The sequence below is a fragment of the Erithacus rubecula genome (genome assembly GCF_903797595.1).
Source record: "Erithacus rubecula genome assembly, chromosome: 5".
Lineage (NCBI taxonomy): Eukaryota > Metazoa > Chordata > Aves > Passeriformes > Muscicapidae > Erithacus > Erithacus rubecula.
The window spans coordinates 45,441,313-45,461,002 of NC_136687.1; the positions used below are offsets into that span (position 1 = coordinate 45,441,313).

The following is a 19,690-nucleotide window of genomic DNA, read 5'->3' on the forward strand; positions in this document are numbered from 1 at the left end:
TTATTTTCAGGGACCTCATGGACTGCCTGGCCCAAAGGTAAATTAATACCTGTCTTTATGTCTGCAGAGTGTTACACTTTGCTCTTGAATGCATGCAGTGGTGTTTGTCATTATTAAACATTTCTGATATTCTTAAACCTTAAAGCAGATTTTAGTATTAGCAGCTTAAAAGCTTTTAAAATTTTCTGTGATTGTTTCTGGGTAGTATTTCTCCTCATCATCGGCTGAGTCCATTTTTTGTATAAATATTCAGGATGTGGCACTAAATTATTTAGCTTCTCTTTATGGGCAAGCTACAATTGCACTTGGAATTACTTTGGAATACAGAAGCATGTTACAAGCTCAGGAAATGAAGTCAGATAAAACTCATCTTCATTTATGCTGTCTTGTACCTCCTGCTTCTTCCAGTCTCCATGGCCTTTGATAGGTGACAGGTATTTTGCTGGCCAGTTCCTTCATGTATTATGGTTATTCACCATCAGGAACTGATGTGTGCATTTTCATGTTTTCTAAACTGGATTCATGATTAGACAAGTCTGCAATACAATTTGAACATTTTCCATAGCATAGATATTCTTCAGGGACTCTCCTAGCCCACGAGAACAGCTCAGGAGAGTGGAAGTGAATTTTGGCAGAGTTGGCATATTATAATTTGTGCTTTAATTCAGTAGTCACCAGTAAGCTAAAATTCAGCATGACACTGTATTCATTAAAGCCAGTGGTCTTGTCAGGCATGAACATTTAAATCACTATGACTCCCTAATCACACATTTCTCAAAAAGTAAGGAAGAGGAGGAAAGGGTGTTTGAGTTTAGTTTTGGGGGCTTATTTTGGATTTTTGAAGGTGTAAAACAGAATATCACAGGTTTGACCCCTTATGAGACTCTGTTACCTTGGCTCAAGAAACCTAAGTCATAAATCATTTTCTGAAATCATATTCCTTTTTAGCACCAGCCCTGCTTTACCTCAGGCTTTTGGCCTGAGACTCAAGCTTTTGTGGGATTTCTCAGGTCTGTTTCCAAAACTTCAGCATTTCCAGTGCTGCTGCTCTGAAAGTCACATCTAGTCAAATAGAAAAAGAATGAAGAAATGGCTACTTATGGTGCAAAGCAGGCAGATGATATCTGGAGTCATTTAAAGGAGCAGTCTGGGTTCTACTGAGATTTTTTTTCGTAAATATGAATATAATATAAGGTAACATAATACATCAAAGGGAAATCTAGCAATGAGGCTATGGGGAGCAGCCTGGATGAAATACCCACACATTTCTGTCTCCCAGAAGAGGCAGGTGTGATCAATACTCTCTTTGACTGAGCAGCCCTCATGCTGATGCAGTTTTTCATTATGAGAGAACTGTGCTCTGAGCCCAGTATTGTCATCTCAGTGATGTTTAGTGTAATAGCCAGTGCATTATTTAATAATCACAAGTGCCATCTCTTACATTGTTGAAATTTCTCTGTATGAGCACAGAAACTGTGGACCTCCTGAATAGCTTGGCATTGTGTAACCTATACTGTTTCATTTAACTTGATACTATTTATTATGTATGCTTAAAGGTTTAAAATATCTCTATGTAAGATTTTGCTGCAAATTCCAGTTTACTGTAAGGAAAAGTATTGCTTCCTTACCAAATGTACTTTTCAGGACATCCCACTCTAGAAACCTACAGATTTGAGGCTTACTTCTATGAATGTTTTCTTTCAGTTTGAATTATCTGCATAGGGTGGTTTATGGGATTTGAAAAATTTCCAAAACCCCCTGAAATCATGCTTTATTCGAACGAACTATAGTGATAATTATTAGGAAAAGATTAAAAAAATCTGTTACCTATATGTTTCCTGTAGTTTTTTTACACAGATTTTAAATCTCAAGCAGACACCTCCCAAGTACTCTTGCACACTAATAAATCAGTATGTAAACTGCCAGTAAGGTGAGAAAGTTGAATTTGTTTCAAACTGGAATTTGCAGCTATTTCTGAGACTAGCTTCTTCTATCCCAGCTTAAACACCCATTATAGCACAAAAAATTTGGCATTTATACTTTTACATTTAGGGTGAACCAGGGTTAAATGGTCTTAAAGGATTGAAGGGTGAACCAGGTCAAAAGGGTGACAGAGGGCCCCTTGGTCTTCCAGTAAGTAAAAACCCCCAACTATTCAATTTCAGTGCAAATCACAAACGTCTCTTTCTACTCCTCATGAACAACTCTGATTTACTCAGTAGCATACACAGAATATACCATGTTGGAGCAGAGCATCAGTTTTGTTTTGTTCTGTTTTGTTTTTTGCTTTGTTTTGTTTTTTGTTTTGTTTTGTTTTGTTTTGTTTTGTTTTGTCCCAAATCTGTGCTATCATCCCAAGTAACATCCTGTAACACTCAGTGCTGTCAGGGTTTTCTTTTGTTGTGTGTCAGTTGAGAGAGTTCAGTGTCACGAGGATGTCATCACCCCCATTACATTAGTCATGCTGTTATTCAAGTGTTGTATGGTTTTTCCATTAAAAAAAGAGTCTTCCCTTTCCCTGTCTCCTCTTATTGCACTTCTGCAGTTCAGATGGAGAGGTCTAATTGAGGAAAGCTAAAAATCGGTTTAGGGAGTTTAGTTGCGGAATTTCTTTTTCCCCTGTATTCTTATTTTTGCCTTGTTCTTTAGAAAAATCCCATTTTGAGCATTGGACATGAATTTTGTCTTACAAGTGAAGAACCTTAAAAATATGGAAACATCAGAGTTCTTAAAATTTAGGTTGATAAAGTAGAAAATGCTTTATGTGTTTGAAAGCATGCTGAAAAGGCAGCTTTATTTTTTTTTTTCTGAAAAAAAGAGTCCATTTTTCCTCTTTCCTGTTGTTATTGTATGAGGATTGCTCCCAGTGATTACATTGTTAACAGTAAAATGGAGAAAAAAGACTGAGTTGACCCAAAGGAACACAAACCTCTCTGATGAATATTTTTAAGAATTATGTGCAGGGCCTCTGTACAAGGTCAGCGTCACTGACAATTTTATTTTGAGAAAAATAAAAGCTCATTTTCACATTGACAGTTAACATCTCTGTAGAGAGTGAGCTTTGGAGGCCTGAGTATATGCCCTGCAAATGGCTACAAGGCAGAACAAAACATGCTATTAGGTTTTCCAAATTTACACAGATCTTGTCTTGCTCCTGCTTGCTACTTCTAAATGTCATTTTGAGGAGCAAAGTGTTTGACATCCCAAAAATGGCTTGTGTTGTTGAGTGGGCTGGAGACTTTGGTTGGGTTTGTTTGGGGGTTGGTTTGGTTTGGTTTTTCAGGAGGGGTGTTCCAGGTGCTCCCTGTGTCCCGGCCGGCGCTGTGCCGTGTGCCCGCATCCCGGGCGCCGCTCTGTTATTCGCACGGAATCCACGAGGGGTCCCCCCGCCCCCGAGGATGCTGAGCTCCTGACTGCTCTGGGCTGCCAGGCAGCGGGAAAACAGGAAACGTGATTGTCTCCGGCCTCTGGGAAATGAATGAGGCCATTGTGGCCAGGATCCAGATTTTGTTGGCTGCATAATGCAGTATTCTTGCACTTAAATGTTTCCTATCGCAGTTAACGCACATTTTTCTTCCTTTGTGTATACTATTCAGTATTGTCGCTATTTACAAATTAGAAAGCATGTGAGTAAATTGCAAAGTAAATATTTGTGTGTTCAGGCTCAAAAACACCCTAACATCTGGTGTTTGTAGCACTCCTATAGCCTGACAATATTCTGCTCTAATATTCTTGCTGTGAGGGCAGGGGTGAGTCAGTGATGTTACACTGAAGCGAGAACAGAATCAGGCTGTCGGTGTTTGATGTGAATTTTTAACTAACATGCTGTAGTAATGTGATACCCACTCCAGAACCCTGTCACAGCGTGTACTGTACGTTTGAATTGTGTTTATTCATCAGCACCACTTACTAATCTCACGTTCTTGTCATTCGTGTCGTACCCATCATCCATGCTTCCACCTAACCCCACAGGGAGCATCTGGCTTAGACGGAAAGCCAGGAGCCCGGGTGAGTCCCTTGTCTTTCTGTGTCCCCCTTTGTCACCTGTGCTTCCAGGGGCTCTCCAGCTGAGCTTGCTCCCTGCGCACTGGAAGGAAGGCCAAGGGCTGCAGGCATTTTCCGTGCTGCCTGAGAGGGGCTTCCAGCAGATTCTTGGGGCAATATGTGCGGGAAAGACAATGTGGTTCTCTGCAGAAGGAGCTCTGAACATTAAAAAGGCAGCTTAGTTTTGGTTTTTGGTTGGGTTGCTAGTTTTCCTGAGTAAGGCTAGGAACTTAGCTTACAGGGAAACATAGCTGTTCAGTGCTAATATGGAATCAGTGAAGGAGATGCAGATGTGCTGGGGTTCACCTACAGACACTGTTGTATTACACATCATAGATGTTAAATCTTCTACTTTCTTTAATGCTGAAGAAATTTATGCAGTTATATCTTGGAAGTAAGGTTCTCATTGATCACTGCAATAGGTAAGTCCATCTTACAGGTGGACATTTCAATTTAAAGAATAATCAATTTTAAAAATAAAACAATAATTTAAAATCTTTTTTTGACCCTTCCACCTTCTTCCAGTCAGTTTAAGATCTTTGTAAATGTGATTGCTTCCATGGGTGCAGTGAATGCCAAACAGAAGAAAGATGCTCTGCCTTGTAACAAGGGAGGTTATAGGTGGAGTTTTGAAAGCCATATAGGTTGCATCACAATTAAATCCAAATTTTCAACTAGTGAAGACTGATTCCATGTTAGTTTTTGTGTACAAGACAGCTATTAAAACTAAAGAGTTGCCAGAACAAGCCCTGCCTCTTACCCTCTTTGTTTCTTTTCGTAGGGTGTGGATGGCCCAGTTGGTCCCCATGGCCCTGCAGGTCCCAAAGGAGAGAGAGTAAGTTTGTGTTCCATGTGCTTCTCCTTACAGAGTGACTGCCACAGTGGAAAAATGTCATATGGGGACCCACACTGTGCCTAGATGTCACAGATCAGAACTGTATCTCACCTGTAGAGGAGCAGCCCAGAATTATGGGCTATGTATATGTGCTCAAGTTACACATGCATTTATCTGCTTGAACTTGACATTGTGACTCATTACCTTCAGGGGAGCTGATATTTTGAAATGACTAATCAGTGTGAACTTTCTAGTTCACAGTGCCACAAACAGAACATGATTTTCATTGGTTTCATTTTGTTGTGTAAATTGAGAGAAAAAACTGGTACAAAAAAAAGAGTGTGATCTGATTTTATAAGAATGCAATGGCCAAAAAAGAGTATTTCTCTCCTCTATGCACTTAAATGATTTTATCCAGGAAAAATATCTCCAGCCTCCGTAAAATTTAAACTTTCAGGGGGTTTTTGTTTTTGTTTTTTTTTTAAGCTTAGAGCCCCCCGCTATTTAATTTAAAGAATTCACAGTAAATTTTCTTCAGTGGAAATAGGATAGGAACTCTAATATTTAACTATGACCCTGTCACCTTAAAATATACAACCATCAATTTATACAATAAACCAGAAGATGATATCCTTACTAAAACTTCCAAGGAGTTGCCAGTCCAGAACTTTTGTATCTTTGACGTCCTCACTTGAACAAAACAACAATGCTAAAACAAGTTCAGACTAGCTGTGCTAAGGACACAGCCACATGGCAGAGGTCCAGTTAGCTTCACCTGGGAAAGGTAAGATTCATTTTTGCAGAGCTGTGTGTTGAGGGATAAATACAAGAAATGCAGCATATTCCAAATTACAGTAGGCTGCAATTATCACTCAGGCTAGTTACATGCCTGAAGGACTTGAGTACTTTTTGATTTTCTGTGGGATTACTGATTCAATTGTTTTTTTCTTCAATTAGGAAAAAGTACATATTCTATCAACTCTGTGAAAAGATAGTTGAACATTCTCTAAAGTAAATAATTTAGATGAGATATACATGTAGAAGTATATAAAAATACTATACATTTTATTTATTTATTATGAGATATTTATTTATTTATTTATTTATTTATTTATTTATTATGAGATTTTATGATGAAGGATATGCATGTGTACTATCAGTTGAGATGTCTTTGACAATGAAATACAATGTAAACTATTCTTGTCTGTGGAAGAGAGCTACTAATACTTTTATCTTATGAGGGTATGCAAGATCATGAGAAGTCATACAGGTGGATCTGTAAGCCCTAACTAGCCCTACTGTAGCTGTTGAAAAGCAGTAGCTAGAAAGGGGATAGGAATTGCTGTGATGTAAGTCAGTAATTTCATGAGCATAGAAGAAGAACTTCACAAAAATAGAGACCAAGGTGTGCAGAAAATTCCTACACACCCACCATTTTCCATGGTGCTAAATGAATGAGAGGAAGTTCACAAGACAGATGGAAGGTTTTTCCCAAGCAGGCAACCATCAGGATTATTGCTGTAATTGTGCATTTAATTATTCAATACCATTTGGGAGGAGAAGTTGTTTGTAGCATAGTTATGTAACAGGTGCACAGTCTTGATATGTGTCTGATTATTTATAGAACAAATCATGTCTTGTTAATGCTGTTTTACAACTTGCATTTGCAACTGTTGAACTTGTTTATGTGAAAACAGAAGGGAAACATTTTTGTCTGCTTTACTTTTGTCTTTACTTTTTTAATTAAAAACAGTGTATAGGGTCAGTGTTCACTGTCACTGGATAGGGCCTCATTTTGTCTGTATTGATAAGGAAAACCTTGAGCCAGGCATTAGAAGGGCATTAGGGCTGTTTTGCAAAATAATAATGAATTCATTGTTGCACAGACTCCATTCAAGGTGATGCTGAATTACTACTGTGAGATAGAACAGACTGCTACCCAAATTAGGGTGGCTTGTTAATTTTCAATTAACTATTTATTAAAATAGAAAATGTCAGATCATCTTCATACAAAGTTTAGATGGTGACAAGGTAGACTAATAAAATCATGCAAGACACTATAATGTGGTTTTATGCATTTTTTTAGTAGAAACTGAAACAGTAATTAATAATGTGAATTAATATAATTTATGAGGCCAGTGTCTTGTAGTTCTTACTAAATTTTAGTTATTGGAATAACATTTGCTAGAGGGATTTTACTGAGACCATCTTTATCATAGTAGGTCATAGTAGGTCCAAATCTGACTGTGTACCTCATTTTCACTTACATACTGTCTTGAGAGAAAGGATATTAGAGAACACTGGAAGGAGTACAGTAGAACACTGGATGTCTGGAAAAGAGACATCCTCAGCTGCTGATGAAAGGGGACATGTAAGCCTCAAGGGTGATGACAGGCATAATGCATATACAGCTTCTTGACCTGCTAAAGCAATCTGAAAGCTGAAAATACACACTTTCCTTTTTTTTTTCATTGATGACAAGGACCTTGTTTTGAGCTTGATTTTGGCGTTCAGATGTGTAGCCTGTGCAACACTATCATCATTGAACACAGTGCCAGTAGGTCAAGTGCGTTCTCTTTAATTTGGTTAAAATGTTTCTCACCATGATAGTGTTATGAAATCTCCCTATCTACCTTAATGGAGACACAGATTATTCAGCTTTATTAATGCAAATTGTAATTCATATTTCCATGATTCAGGAGGTTGAAATGAAATAGGTGGCAAAAACATGGGTTATGGTTTCTATTCTTTGGACATTGATGGATTGTCTCACAAAAATTTTGTTTTAAAATCATGAAATTTGCCCATATCTGCTACAGTGAAGGAAACTGTGATGGTTGGGGGCCGTATGCTTATGACAGTCTATCAATCTGATATAATCCATGAAGACTCAGGACATCATCTGATATCCCATACATGTTCCAGCATGTGCTTTGTATTGGAGGCAAGAAATTCTGAGATACAGTTCTCCAAATATATTCTTGCATAACAGATGAGATTATTTCCTAGACTGATACATGCAGTATCGTTATGTCTGCCATATGTTTTGCAATGTTATGAGCCTATCTTGAGAGGACTTTGTGCAGTTATCTTGCTGTTGAAGATCAAAGAAAAAAAGATGCTTAACTAGTCTTAATATAAGTACTGATCAGAGAGTTTTGTAGCTCTTACCTACATAGGTCAGCACATTAGTTTCTTCTTAGCAGAAAGCTTTATAGCTGCAAGGGATTTGTTGTTTTGAAAATCAGCAGTTACTTCCCAATACCTCCTATTGTTCTGACAGGGCATCCAGCCTAAATGCTGCTCAGAAATCAGCAGGGGAGTAACAGAATGCAGAAAGACCTTACATTGCACATCCCAGTACCTCTAGGCTAAAACAAGTGCCCACCTAAGTAAAAATATAAAGTATTTAAAATAGATCAAATGTCAGTTACTCTGACAAACTCCTTATTGCTGGGACTATTCAACCGCAGGTTAAGGTCCCATTTGTTCTGGTGCCTGCCTTTTTGTGTAATTCAGTCATTGAAACGTAGACATAGCAGCCCATTTTCAGAGCTGTGTCAAGTACTTGGCTGTGCCAATAATCACCACTATTAATTAACTACACATCTACATCTCTGTCTTGTGCTTTTAATGATAGAGTCATTAATGAATTAATAATATGCGGTAAATAACCCAGAGGATGTTGTACAGAGATTATCTCATGAGTGTAAGTGCAGCAAGTGCTGGGATGAAGCACAGCACCTGTGCACACCAAGAGCCCTGCACAGAGCCCTGTGTTAGGGTGAGTTCAGCAAAGGGGATGGTGAAGGGATCCAAGTCACCCTGCGTAACAAATCCAGAGTAGGAGCTTTTAAAAGTAGAGTTGGTCTGGATGTTCTTCTTTTATTTCATCAGCACTTTGAGCAGTTTAGTTCTCTCCAGAGAGATGCTTTTCTGATGGATTTAATTCAGAAGAACATCACAGTCTGAAACAAGACTGCTTTCCCCACCTTCTTCCCAGCCCTGACTCTACCAAGCTCACAGGGACCTGTGCTTGCAGCTACATGGGCTAGTCCTGGCTGGCTTGGGAAGCTGAACTTCATATCAATCTTGATGAAGAGCAATTAGAGAGCAAAGGTGATTACTACTGTCAGCCTGAAGTTTGTCACCTTGAAATTCCATTCCGTTTGGAAAAATTTACCCTGTATTAAGCTTGCAGAATGACTTTGGCAACACCCGTCTGGAAACTGATAATTTTTCCATGGATTTTAGTGCAGAATGAGATCAGACTTGTGGAGTAATCTCTGTACTTGTTTGTCTTGCATATTATTACACTTGTTTTGATTTTAATAAACCAGGGTATTTACATCACTTATCTAGAATCCAAAAGAGGATTTAGCAACACAGCACTGTGCATAGGATAATCTTCACCATGTCACTGTTAATAGCATTGCCTCCTTAAATCAAGCTTTGACTGACACATTATTTTTGCCTGTCACTGTGTTGCATCCCAGCTGCTGTGTATATAGACAGCTTGATGCTGTATGTCCTCGGTTTTCATTACATCTTTGGGTTTTTACTGAGAGCAGCATTAAGCTGTTAAAAGTCTAAACTTGACACTGGTGCGTGTTCAGTTGAAACATATTTTCAGTTACTAGTATATTTTAAAATGAATGTGATATCATATCAAATGCCTAAAAAGTTGTGCCTAGAAAGTAATAACACCTTCTATACCCCCCTTAAACATTTAATAAAAATAAATGAGCTTGGATATTTTTCACTGAAAATACTTAGGAATGCATAAACTTTAACCTAAAGCCCTTGGTAGAGATAATTTCTAAGATAAGCCAATGTTTTTGTTTGCTTGTTCTGTAATCTTTTCTTAGGGTGAGAAGGGAACTGCAGGTGACCCTGGACCCAGAGGACCATATGGCTTGCCTGTAAGTTGCACAGAGCTTGTACACACTGCACTTTTCATCCCTCCCTGATTAAACTTTGTGTGCTTTATGGCTGATTTTCACCTCGCAGTAGAATTAGTTGGAAAAGGCAAAGATTGATCATAAACCCTGACAGTGCAAGGTCAATGGTCTGTATCACACTCTTGGGTTTCTACCTGTGCACATAAAAAAACAGACCTGAGATGAACCAGCAAGAGAGAGGAGATGCAGAATTCAGGTGCTCCTTGTTCAGCAGCCTTGGCCATCAGCTGCCTGGGGACTGTGTGAGTGCCAGGAGTTCAGGAGCAGCTGTGGAAAGCTGTGAATTTCTTAAAGTCAGTAAGCTGTTTGGATTTCCATACTGCAGGGTTTTTTCACCATTATGTTTTTATTTGTTACTTCAGAGACCCATTTTGTTTTCATTTCTGTGCCATCTACTCAGGAGCAATGTGAAAATTTCATTGTTGTTCATTCATAGGTGGAAATTATTTAAATAAATAATTTTAATTATTTTATCAATTTCTAAAATATGAGGGAGAACTTCCTTTGGCCTTACAAGGATCTCCCAAATAAAATCAGCTGACTTTCCCTGTTTACACTGCTAATGACTGGGTCAGGTGTGTACATATACACATGTCTGTTCTGTACTTTGACACAAGGAAAGTCATGTAAATGTGCTTGGCCAGGCAAAACCAGCCTTTCCAGGAGACTTTTAGTGTTTCCATACCCTCTCCAGTCTAATCTGTTTGATTAATTAATTTAAGCTGGAATACAGACCTCTGGTTTAATTGGATCCATTTAATTGGATCAGGAGTCAGTGGCTGGAGACAGTTTTCAGGCTCCATGGAGTGTTAAATTAGTTTGCCGCACATTTTTATGTGAGGGTCACTTTTGTGAGTTAATTTTTTTTAAAAAAATCCTATTTCTGTTTCCCATTTCTGCAAACTAAAAATAAAATTTTATTAGTTTTTCCTGTATTTTAAGCGTGCTCCTGGAATCTGCCTGCAAACAAAATGTTACAAATTTTGCAAAGCAAAATTTTGCAGCCAGGTTATCACTTCCTGGAAATGTTAAACACGGGCAGCAGTGTCCTTGTCGGAGGGAAGCTAATGAAGCTCCTGTGGTTCTTTGGCAGGGCAAAGACGGCGAGCCTGGCCTTGATGTAAGTAATGTGTGTGACCAGGGCACTCCGGGGGTCGGTAAGAGTGTGCCAGGAAATGCCTTAGGGAGCACAGCACCTTTAGTGTGCGGGCAGCACCTGCAGAGGGTGCTCAATGCTGCCTTTGCTTTTTCTCTGGTTAAGAGGACAAAGACTGTGCAATGTTCAGCCCATAGTGACAAACACCACCAGATAGTAGTGCTTAGCAAGACAAGTACTTGGTCCTTTGGGTGTAAGTAGGCTGAAAAAATGCTTGCTAAGAAACTATTCAGATGACTCATTTGTAGAAGAACAAGAAGTCACTTAGCACTTAGTTAACTAAATTTGTTCTAATTAGAGAGAATAATTCCATAGCCTGTAAGGAATGTTTCAAAACATAGGCTATTTCCTTGGCATGCTAAAAAGACTTACTGAAAGTCTTACTGAAATCCCTAACTTGGAGGAGGTTTTTTTTTCAGAATGCATGTAGTCTGTGTAGCATGGATGATTGCTGTTTGAGTGGTGTGATTTCTTCCTGTAGCTGCTAAAACATCTCTACCAAACTCTGTGACTTACTCATCTCACATGTTCTTGTGTCCATGCATGTGTTCACACATAACACACATGTATGTACAGAGCATGTAGTGGAATCATCTTTTTAGGTTTGCCAAGAGTATTTGTAAACTAAATCAGCATGTTAATAAAAGTCAACCTATTTTGTCCATTTTTATAGGGTTTCCCTGGTCCTCGAGGAGAAAAGGGTGATGTAGGAGAAAAGGGAGAAAAGGTGACCAGTGTTACTAACTGTTGCTTGATTCCTCAGCTAATCAATTCTGCTGTCTTCATGCTATAAATTGTCCCATTGAAACTTATCTTTGCTTTTACTGTGTGCCAAAAGGCAAGTCACAGTTACATGCTAGAGCAAAATCATGAAAAACCACAAAAATGTATGTACAGGATCAGAAATATCAAAATGTCCCAAAGCACAGCCTTTTTTTTTTTTTAGGCTAATTTTCTCCAATCCATTCTTCACTTGTTGAAAGTCCTGAAATATTTAACACAGACATTAGTCATTGTGGTAGTGATTTTATACAGAAGAGCCCAGATCTGTTCCCTGGCAGTATTTTCAGCCTAATGGTTGATCCTGGTGTAGCATGCCTGTACATGCTACACCAAGTGGCTAAGACAGGAACTGTTTGAATTTTTATTTTTGGCAATGTTTTATTTGCAATTAAGGACTTTGTTATACTTGTGGATTGAAATTGAATCATATACTCTACCATTCTGGTAGACAGTGAAGTTAACAGAAACAGACTGACTTCATTTTCAGTGTCCAGACACAGTGACTCTGAAATCTGTTTAGTAAAAAGCAGTGCAGGACTTAATGTGTGTAGAGAAACTTCATGAGCAAATCTTTGCCATTCCTATCCAACACAAAGCCCAGTTGCTCAAATTGCTGAATTAGTATTCACATCAAGCCACACAATGTAAAAGTCCATACATGCAGCAGATGATTTTTCTAGGTCAGACAAATGTTTTTGTCAAGCTGACACATGCAGGGTTTGGCTAATAAATTTCTCATTATGGTGTCCTAAACAAGAAGCCGAGCTAAGAAGTCACCAGGGGTGTTACAGTTCATCTCCATTTCTTAATATGGTTAGGCAAAACACTTCCCAAGAAAGCACTGAAAAGGTATTATGAAATTCATTCTGACTTTTTGTCCCTTGTTTTTTCTTTTGAGCTCAGAGATCACTGTTAAGGTACTGATTTTGGAGAACAGCAGTTTAAGCAGGTGCTCCATGAGTATTATAAAGGAAGCATTTGACCTGGCAGAGTAATCTCAATGAATGGTGAGCCCTTGCTTGCTGTCAGAGTGCAGGTCTGTCTGCCAGCAGTGAACAGCTTTTCACCCTGAGGGCAGCCATCAGCCAAAAGGTGATGCCAGCTCAGGGAGGTGATGGTCAAAATGCTCTTTGTGCTAAGTGGGAGTTACAGCAAGTGCCAAACTGAGTGAGCTTAGCAGTGTGTTCTCACCCTGTATTTGAAGAGTTTGTCCAAAATATAAAAATAAGTAATTGTGCCTCTCTGATCAGTTCTGGTGAGGTCACTTGAATACTGCAGATGGTCCTTTGAACCTCACAGTTCTAGAAAAAATCAGAGAGTAGGAAGGTTACCAAGCTGGCAGGGATCTGGGGCAAACACAACCAGTAGCAGAGGTTGGAGGAGTGGACTGGCTTAATCTGACAGTGGAGAGATGAAAAAATGATAGAGCAAAACTCTTCTGGTAATGGCAGATGGGGACATGCAGGACCACAAGGTGCTGAGAGGTTCAGAGCAGTGTTCACAAGGAGGACAGCACAGCACTGGGACAGTGAGTCCAGAGAGGAGGCTGAACCACTCCCCAAGGAGCACTGCAGAACCCAGTCTGGTCTGGCCTGACCTAGGGTCAGGAATCATCCTGCCCACAATGGGAATCTTAGGCAACCTCCAGAACTCCCTTTGAGCCAGACTTTCTGAGTCTGTGTTTCCATGTACAGCTAAAGCAGATAGGCAGACAAATTTCAGCCACCAAAGCTTCAGAAGATTTCTGGAAGATGGAAAGCTGGTAAAAAATTCACTTCTACAAAATAGTGTGAAAATGGAACAGATGAGATTCAGCACTCAGGATGTAAAACTGTTTTAATATTCCAGAGTCCAGCATGCTGCTTTTGGATATTAGTCTGTGATTCCCAGGGACTGATTAGATAAATCAAACATGGGACTTGCAGTTGCAAAGGAGAGAGGGAGTTGTATGTGGGAATGGTGTGTGGCATGGCTACACCCTTTTTGGAGTTAGTTGTGATTTAGGGTGCCTGTGGAGACTTGCTCTCTTGGGCTGCAGGACACATCTCCTACGAACTCTAGTCCTCCATCTCCCTAAAATTCATGAAAAAAAACCACTCTGTTTCCTGAGGAGAATTTGTGAAATAAAGTAGTTAGCAAGTTCTGATACATGTTTCAAAATACACACTGTTTTGTGGGCTTTAAGAAAGAGGATTGACAGAAAGTCTGTGGGGCAAAAATGGAGACTGAATACCTGCCTTAAAAATTCCCAGAGTATTTAAGGAAAACGAGGTAAAGGAAGGCCTTTCCCAGTGAAAAGTCAGGGAAGATGTAGTGGAGACCTCTGTGGAACACACTTCCATTGCAAGTTTAAACACATCCTTCCCATAGATTAGGGGATATTTCTAGCAAAGCAAACTTATTTCACTGAAATTACTTTAGCTGCATCAATAGTTCCTTTTCTAAATAGAAAGCTGACTCTCAGAAGACACAAAGCAATGCAATTAATCCAAATGCTCATTATAACAAGTCTTCTGTGTTGTGGTGGTTTTCCTTATGTAAATTACAAATTGGTATAACAGCACCTGTTTCAACAGATAAACCATTTTTGTAATAACAGATAAACAAGTTAACCATCTAGATGATGATTTCTTGTTTTTTAAATATTCTTACAGTATTGACTATTGGTCTGCCATCACACAAATTGAGATTAGTGAGTTTCTAGTTAAGAGACTTAAGTTGTACTGCAAAAATACACATCATTATGAACATTCTAAAGAGAGTCCGTGACACTGTTTTCATACAATTGCAGGGAATAAATCTTCTTAAGTTTGAGATGAGGCCGAGACAGCTCACCTGTATTTTAGCCCATCAGTAGTTCTGCTACAGTGATAGCAAGTCAGTGTTTGCATTATGTCTTCTTAACATAGCTATAAAAATATTTTTGAACTGTTCTAGCTGTAATTACTTATACAAAATTATAGTCCAAGAGCACTCATCACAAAAAAATGGTTTGTATTTTGAAGCTGTACAAATACAAAAAAAGAAAATCCTTTCAAAAACAAATGAGCTTTAACAAAAGTTAGAGATTGTGTTGGGAAGGGAGAGAAGTGGTCCCTGGTCCCAGATGCACAGTTGTGACTGTTGTTACGAATTTTGACAGAGGAGTATGGTGTGTCTGAAGAGAGGATGAAAAGGCATTATCCTTTTCCCCTACACTCCACATTGATGAAAATCTGTGCATGTGAGGATTGTAGGTTGTTTCAGCAATAATGTTGTTGCAGAAGTGCCACAACTTTTTATTTCTCTAGGCACTGAGGAAGGACAGAAAGGAATTTTTTTTAATCCTGGTCAGATGTAGAATCCCCATAACTCCTGTGGGTTTCTATAGTTCAGGATAAGGAATAAAGGTGAAAGATTAAAAAGAAATAACTCAATCTGTGGAAAAAATAGTAAAGTACCCAGGAAATTCAGACTGTTTTCTACACAGATGGCTGCTGCATTGGTTTGAATAAGATCACAGATCTGCCTGTAAAAAGTTGAAAATAGTTGGAGGTTGCAAATAGTTACCTGCTGGCTTGTAAAACAAGAAGTCAAAGAAGTAAAAATTCTAAAGATTTAAAAAATAGTCAGAAACCAAACTTTATTGTTCATTTTCAGAATCCTTTGTGGAGTATGTCCATGTTCTGTGCTTGCATACACTCATTCAAATATATTGGTGCTACACTGAGCACAAATAGCACAAAACCTGACCCTAAGCTGTTGGGTTTCTCTGCTACATTGTCATCTCTGTAGGTTTAAAGTGGAAATTAAGACAATTTATGGTTTTTGTCTTGTGAGGATTTTTTTACATCACAGTCCTGTCATTTGGTAAGGATTGGTAATGTTTGGGTTCCTGATTTTCCGAATATTATCCTGTGACCTTTTGGCACACAGAAAAGATAGACAAGTAACTTTGTTTCTATCATGACATGAATGCTGTATGTTTTATTCATGGAACATTTAGTTTTATTTGAATGTGTCAAATATGCTGTTATTTAGATGACTAATCTGCTTTCCTTCCTTTTTAAAATATTATTTTTGTAATTTTTTATGCATAAAAATTATTTTTCTCTATTGTTAATGGATTAAGTCTTTCTGTACTGGTGTGGAACAAGTTAAATGTCTAATTAATATGCTTCACCAAAATCTGTCTGTCTTTCCAAAGGGGCATTCCTTCCTTCTCCTTATACCCTCATTCCTTACAATTCCTCTGTCTTTTTTACCCTTTTCCTCACAAATTAAATCCTCCCAATAGCCACAACCTCACTTGCTGGTTCTCAGATGTTATACTAATTTTCCTATTACTATTTTTCCCATTTCTTTGTGATATCCTGATTTACTCATCCTTCCTATCCCATTTTTTACAATCCTAGTCCAATTTGTTAATTTTTTTAAGTGATCCCTTTTTGATTTTTGTGAAACTGAGAGCAACCTGAAACTCATTTACCATTGTGATCAACTGGTGTGAAATCAATTATAAAATGAACTCTCTAAACCTCTTATACTGCTTGAAGGTGAGGTCATCTTTGCAGGTAGATTTGTTGAGGGGAATCAACTAATTTCCATGAGAATTAAAGCATGGGAAGTTTTGCATTAAAAAAAAAAATTCAGTGGGAAATCAAAGGACTGAATTTTGTGAAACAAATAGATGAAACATTGCCTGTAGTAGAGAGAATGTTTGAATGTTGAAATGCTTAAATAAATAATCTAATTATCACTTCTGATTACTTTATGATACCAAGACAATGTGAAATTGTTGCAAGTGTCATAGCACCTCTCCATCAAGCAGTTTGAGTGTTTTGATTCCTGTACCAGGGTTTGAAATGGTTGTGTTGTATTTGGAGTGACAGCAGTGCACCCTCAGCAATGTCCATGGGTTTCTATGGACACCACAGAGAATAGGATTTGTTCCAAACTCTTACCAGAGTGCAGAGGGTCAGTTAGCAAAGGAAGATGCTCCTGGCCAGGTTCACCCTTGATGGGACACCCTGGAAGCTGATGGAATCGAGTCAGCCATCCCTGTGGAGCCTCTGTGCCACAGGTCTTTTACCAAAAGACTCTGCTGGTGGATTCTGCTCCCCGAAAGTTACTTCTGACCAGAGGCAAATCCTTGGGGAAGCTGACCAGTTCAGCTCAGTGAGCATGTGCCCTTCAGTGCTATCACTTATCAAAATAGGAGACCTCTTATTTTCAACTGCAGATTGGGGGGATTTGCAGATTTGCCTGTCTCAAGAAATCAATTATTTCAAGCCCTGTTCTAGGTTTCAAAACACTCATAATACTGATATGAAATACCAACACAAACTAATAGAGACTGATTGCAGTTCTTGTTTGTGATCATATAATTTATTTTTCCACATAATGCACCATCCAAACCAGAACACAGTGGTAAGTGTCCTTTCAGCTCTCCATTGGCTAAAAAAGAAAAAAAACCCAAACTTTAAACCCAATCTTTCTTTATTTTTTTTTTCAAAGAATGAAACTTGTTTTATCCAAACCGTTGTATCCACAGGGGGAAAAGGGAAAGAAAGGCAAAAAAGGGCCTAAAGGGGAGAAAGGAGAACAGGGTGCTCCTGGATTAGATGCACCTTGCCCATTGGTACGTCTCAATTGTGTATTGGAAGATCAGTCATCCTGCTGTAAACTGATGAAATAAGAAATGAGGGGAGAGGAATAAGCACCAGCTACTGTGTAACCTGTCACCCTTTGTTAACACAACTTTATCTCAAGTGCAAATTCTGGAGCAGATTTTTTGTGTAAACCTCCTAATTTGATTTAAAGCACCAGACTTCAAATCTTTGGGCTAAGTTTGTGAGGTTTTGATGGTGGGTTTTGGTTTGTTTTATAATTTTTTCTGCAAAATGCTTTGGAAAGGAACCGAATTTGGAATATGCCAGAATCAGTGCTGCACAGGTTTAAATCATAAGCAGTCAGCTTGTTCCTCTTGCCTCTCTGTTCTTTTTTGTTCACTCCATTTAAGTCAATACTGAAGGCATTTCCTTGATAGTAACATTGTAAGTTAATCTTTACAAACAGGGATTCCGTGGAATTAAGGGGGAAAAAGGGGAGCCAGGCCAGCCTGGCCTGGATGGGCTGGATGCCCCTTGCCAATTGGTACAGTATTTCTCTTTCCTACCAACCCTGCATGCAGTTCCTTTGTTTGTAGTCAGCCATTCTCAATGTAAAGTAATGTTTTTCTGAGCTGACTTTACATTTTTCACATAACACATGCATGTGCATGAACAAACCAGCTGCTTCCAGTGATCATAACCGCAATGAGAGAACACGTTTTTGTTGACACCTTAAGCCTAACTCTCAGCAATTTGCTCCCACATCACATAGTAATTTCAAAGTTTGTGTCCTTCCTACATTTTCCCTGAGAATCGTTGGTTTGTCACTTTCCTCCCAAAATACCCATTGCCTTACTCACCCTGGACCCAAGCTGTAGAAATCCAGCTCAACGTTCACCTCTAATCAAGTCTGATGACTTCTGTCTGCACTGGCTCAGTTCCACACCCTGGCCTGTCCCATAGCTACTCTGCACCCTGGTCTTCCTTCCATATCCATGCCCTCTTAGGGGCATGTTTTCATAATGGACAAAATGAGAGTCACAAACAGAAGGAGGTAAATACTGTTTCTAAAAATCAAGGTTTCCAGTAAGCCAAGCTGGAGCTTGGCTTCCAGACCATCCACAAGTAATGGCTGTGGTGTCTGGCCTGTTCATCAGAGTATTCAAACACATCTGGAAATAAAAAGCTTACCTGATGTTTGTAAGAATATAACAGTCTGCAGCCCAAACCCTCACTGTCTTTGTTATTTAATGTCTCCAATTTAATGGTCTTACCCTTGGAACTTACCTTCCTGAAATACACACAACACTCCCCACCCTATGCTAGCATGAATTCAAGTTCCCACCTATACTAAAATGCTACTTCTTGACCCTCTCCCTTGTACCAATCTGGCAACAATGATTTTTATTTAGTGGTGAAGTAAGTTGGAACTCTTTTCCATTTAAGAAAGAAAGCCCCAAATGAATAGTACATACACATTTCCTAAAGATACAAGGAGGATTTTCTTTTTAGTTGTTCACAGTAAAATTTGATCTGCATGTTCTGATATTGTTTGGTGGTTAAGCACGGTTCTCTGAGATGAATGTTTAATTAAGTAGGTTTTATTTTGACTATAGCACTTCTAATTTGAAGTCAGTTGCTTTTTAATTGTAAATACGTAGTCCATTAAGATTATTCCATAGTCCATGTTGTTTGCTTCCAATTAATGGTAACCATATCTCATATTTTGTTGGGGATAATCAAGCATGCTTTTGTAATTTAAAAAATATTTCTCTGTCTTTGTATTATAATTTATATCTGAAGATTCACTAACAATTATCAAATGATAAAAAACATTCTGTTCATAGATAATTACTAGAATAAGCTGTTTAGCACACAGCACTGTCTTTTGTTTAGGCAGCAAGTCATTCACATCAAACCATATGCAAGTATATTAAAAAATCCATAATTACTGCTACCTTCATGTGTAGGTTAATATTGAGTATTTGTATTCTAAATTCTAAGAAATGTGAAGGCCTGACTTTTTTTCTGCTTATGCATACTCTAGTTACATTGTATGTGCTCATAATTCTGAGCATAGAACTCCCTGAATAAACCCTGTGTAGCCATGTAAATTGGAATTAGTGCCATGAAAACCAGTATGACTCTGGTCAAAAACTGGCCCTGATCTTACTGGATGCATGGAGATACATGAAGGTAGGGTAGGAACAGTAAAGAAAAGCAGTGGCTCTCACTAACATAAGAAATTAGATGGCCATATTGTCCAAGCACTGAAATAATCAGTGGTGCTGTAGTGCCCTGCTCCCACTGCTGATGTTTT

At 38.6% G+C, this 19,690-nt stretch overlaps 1 protein-coding gene across 1 annotated transcript in view; it reads left to right on the plus strand.

The window, feature by feature from the left end:
* Positions 1 to 19,690, plus strand: part of COL25A1 (collagen type XXV alpha 1 chain) — a 298,288-nt gene that overhangs the window by 273,766 nt on the left and 4,832 nt on the right. The window contains exons 30-35 of the mRNA XM_079307351.1: positions 11 to 37; positions 4,826 to 4,879; positions 9,748 to 9,801; positions 10,934 to 10,960; positions 11,670 to 11,723; positions 17,837 to 17,914. Coding sequence (XP_079163477.1) covers positions 11 to 37; positions 4,826 to 4,879; positions 9,748 to 9,801; positions 10,934 to 10,960; positions 11,670 to 11,723; positions 17,837 to 17,914 — 294 coding nt within the window. The remainder of the gene's footprint in view (positions 1 to 10; positions 38 to 4,825; positions 4,880 to 9,747; positions 9,802 to 10,933; positions 10,961 to 11,669; positions 11,724 to 17,836; positions 17,915 to 19,690) is intronic.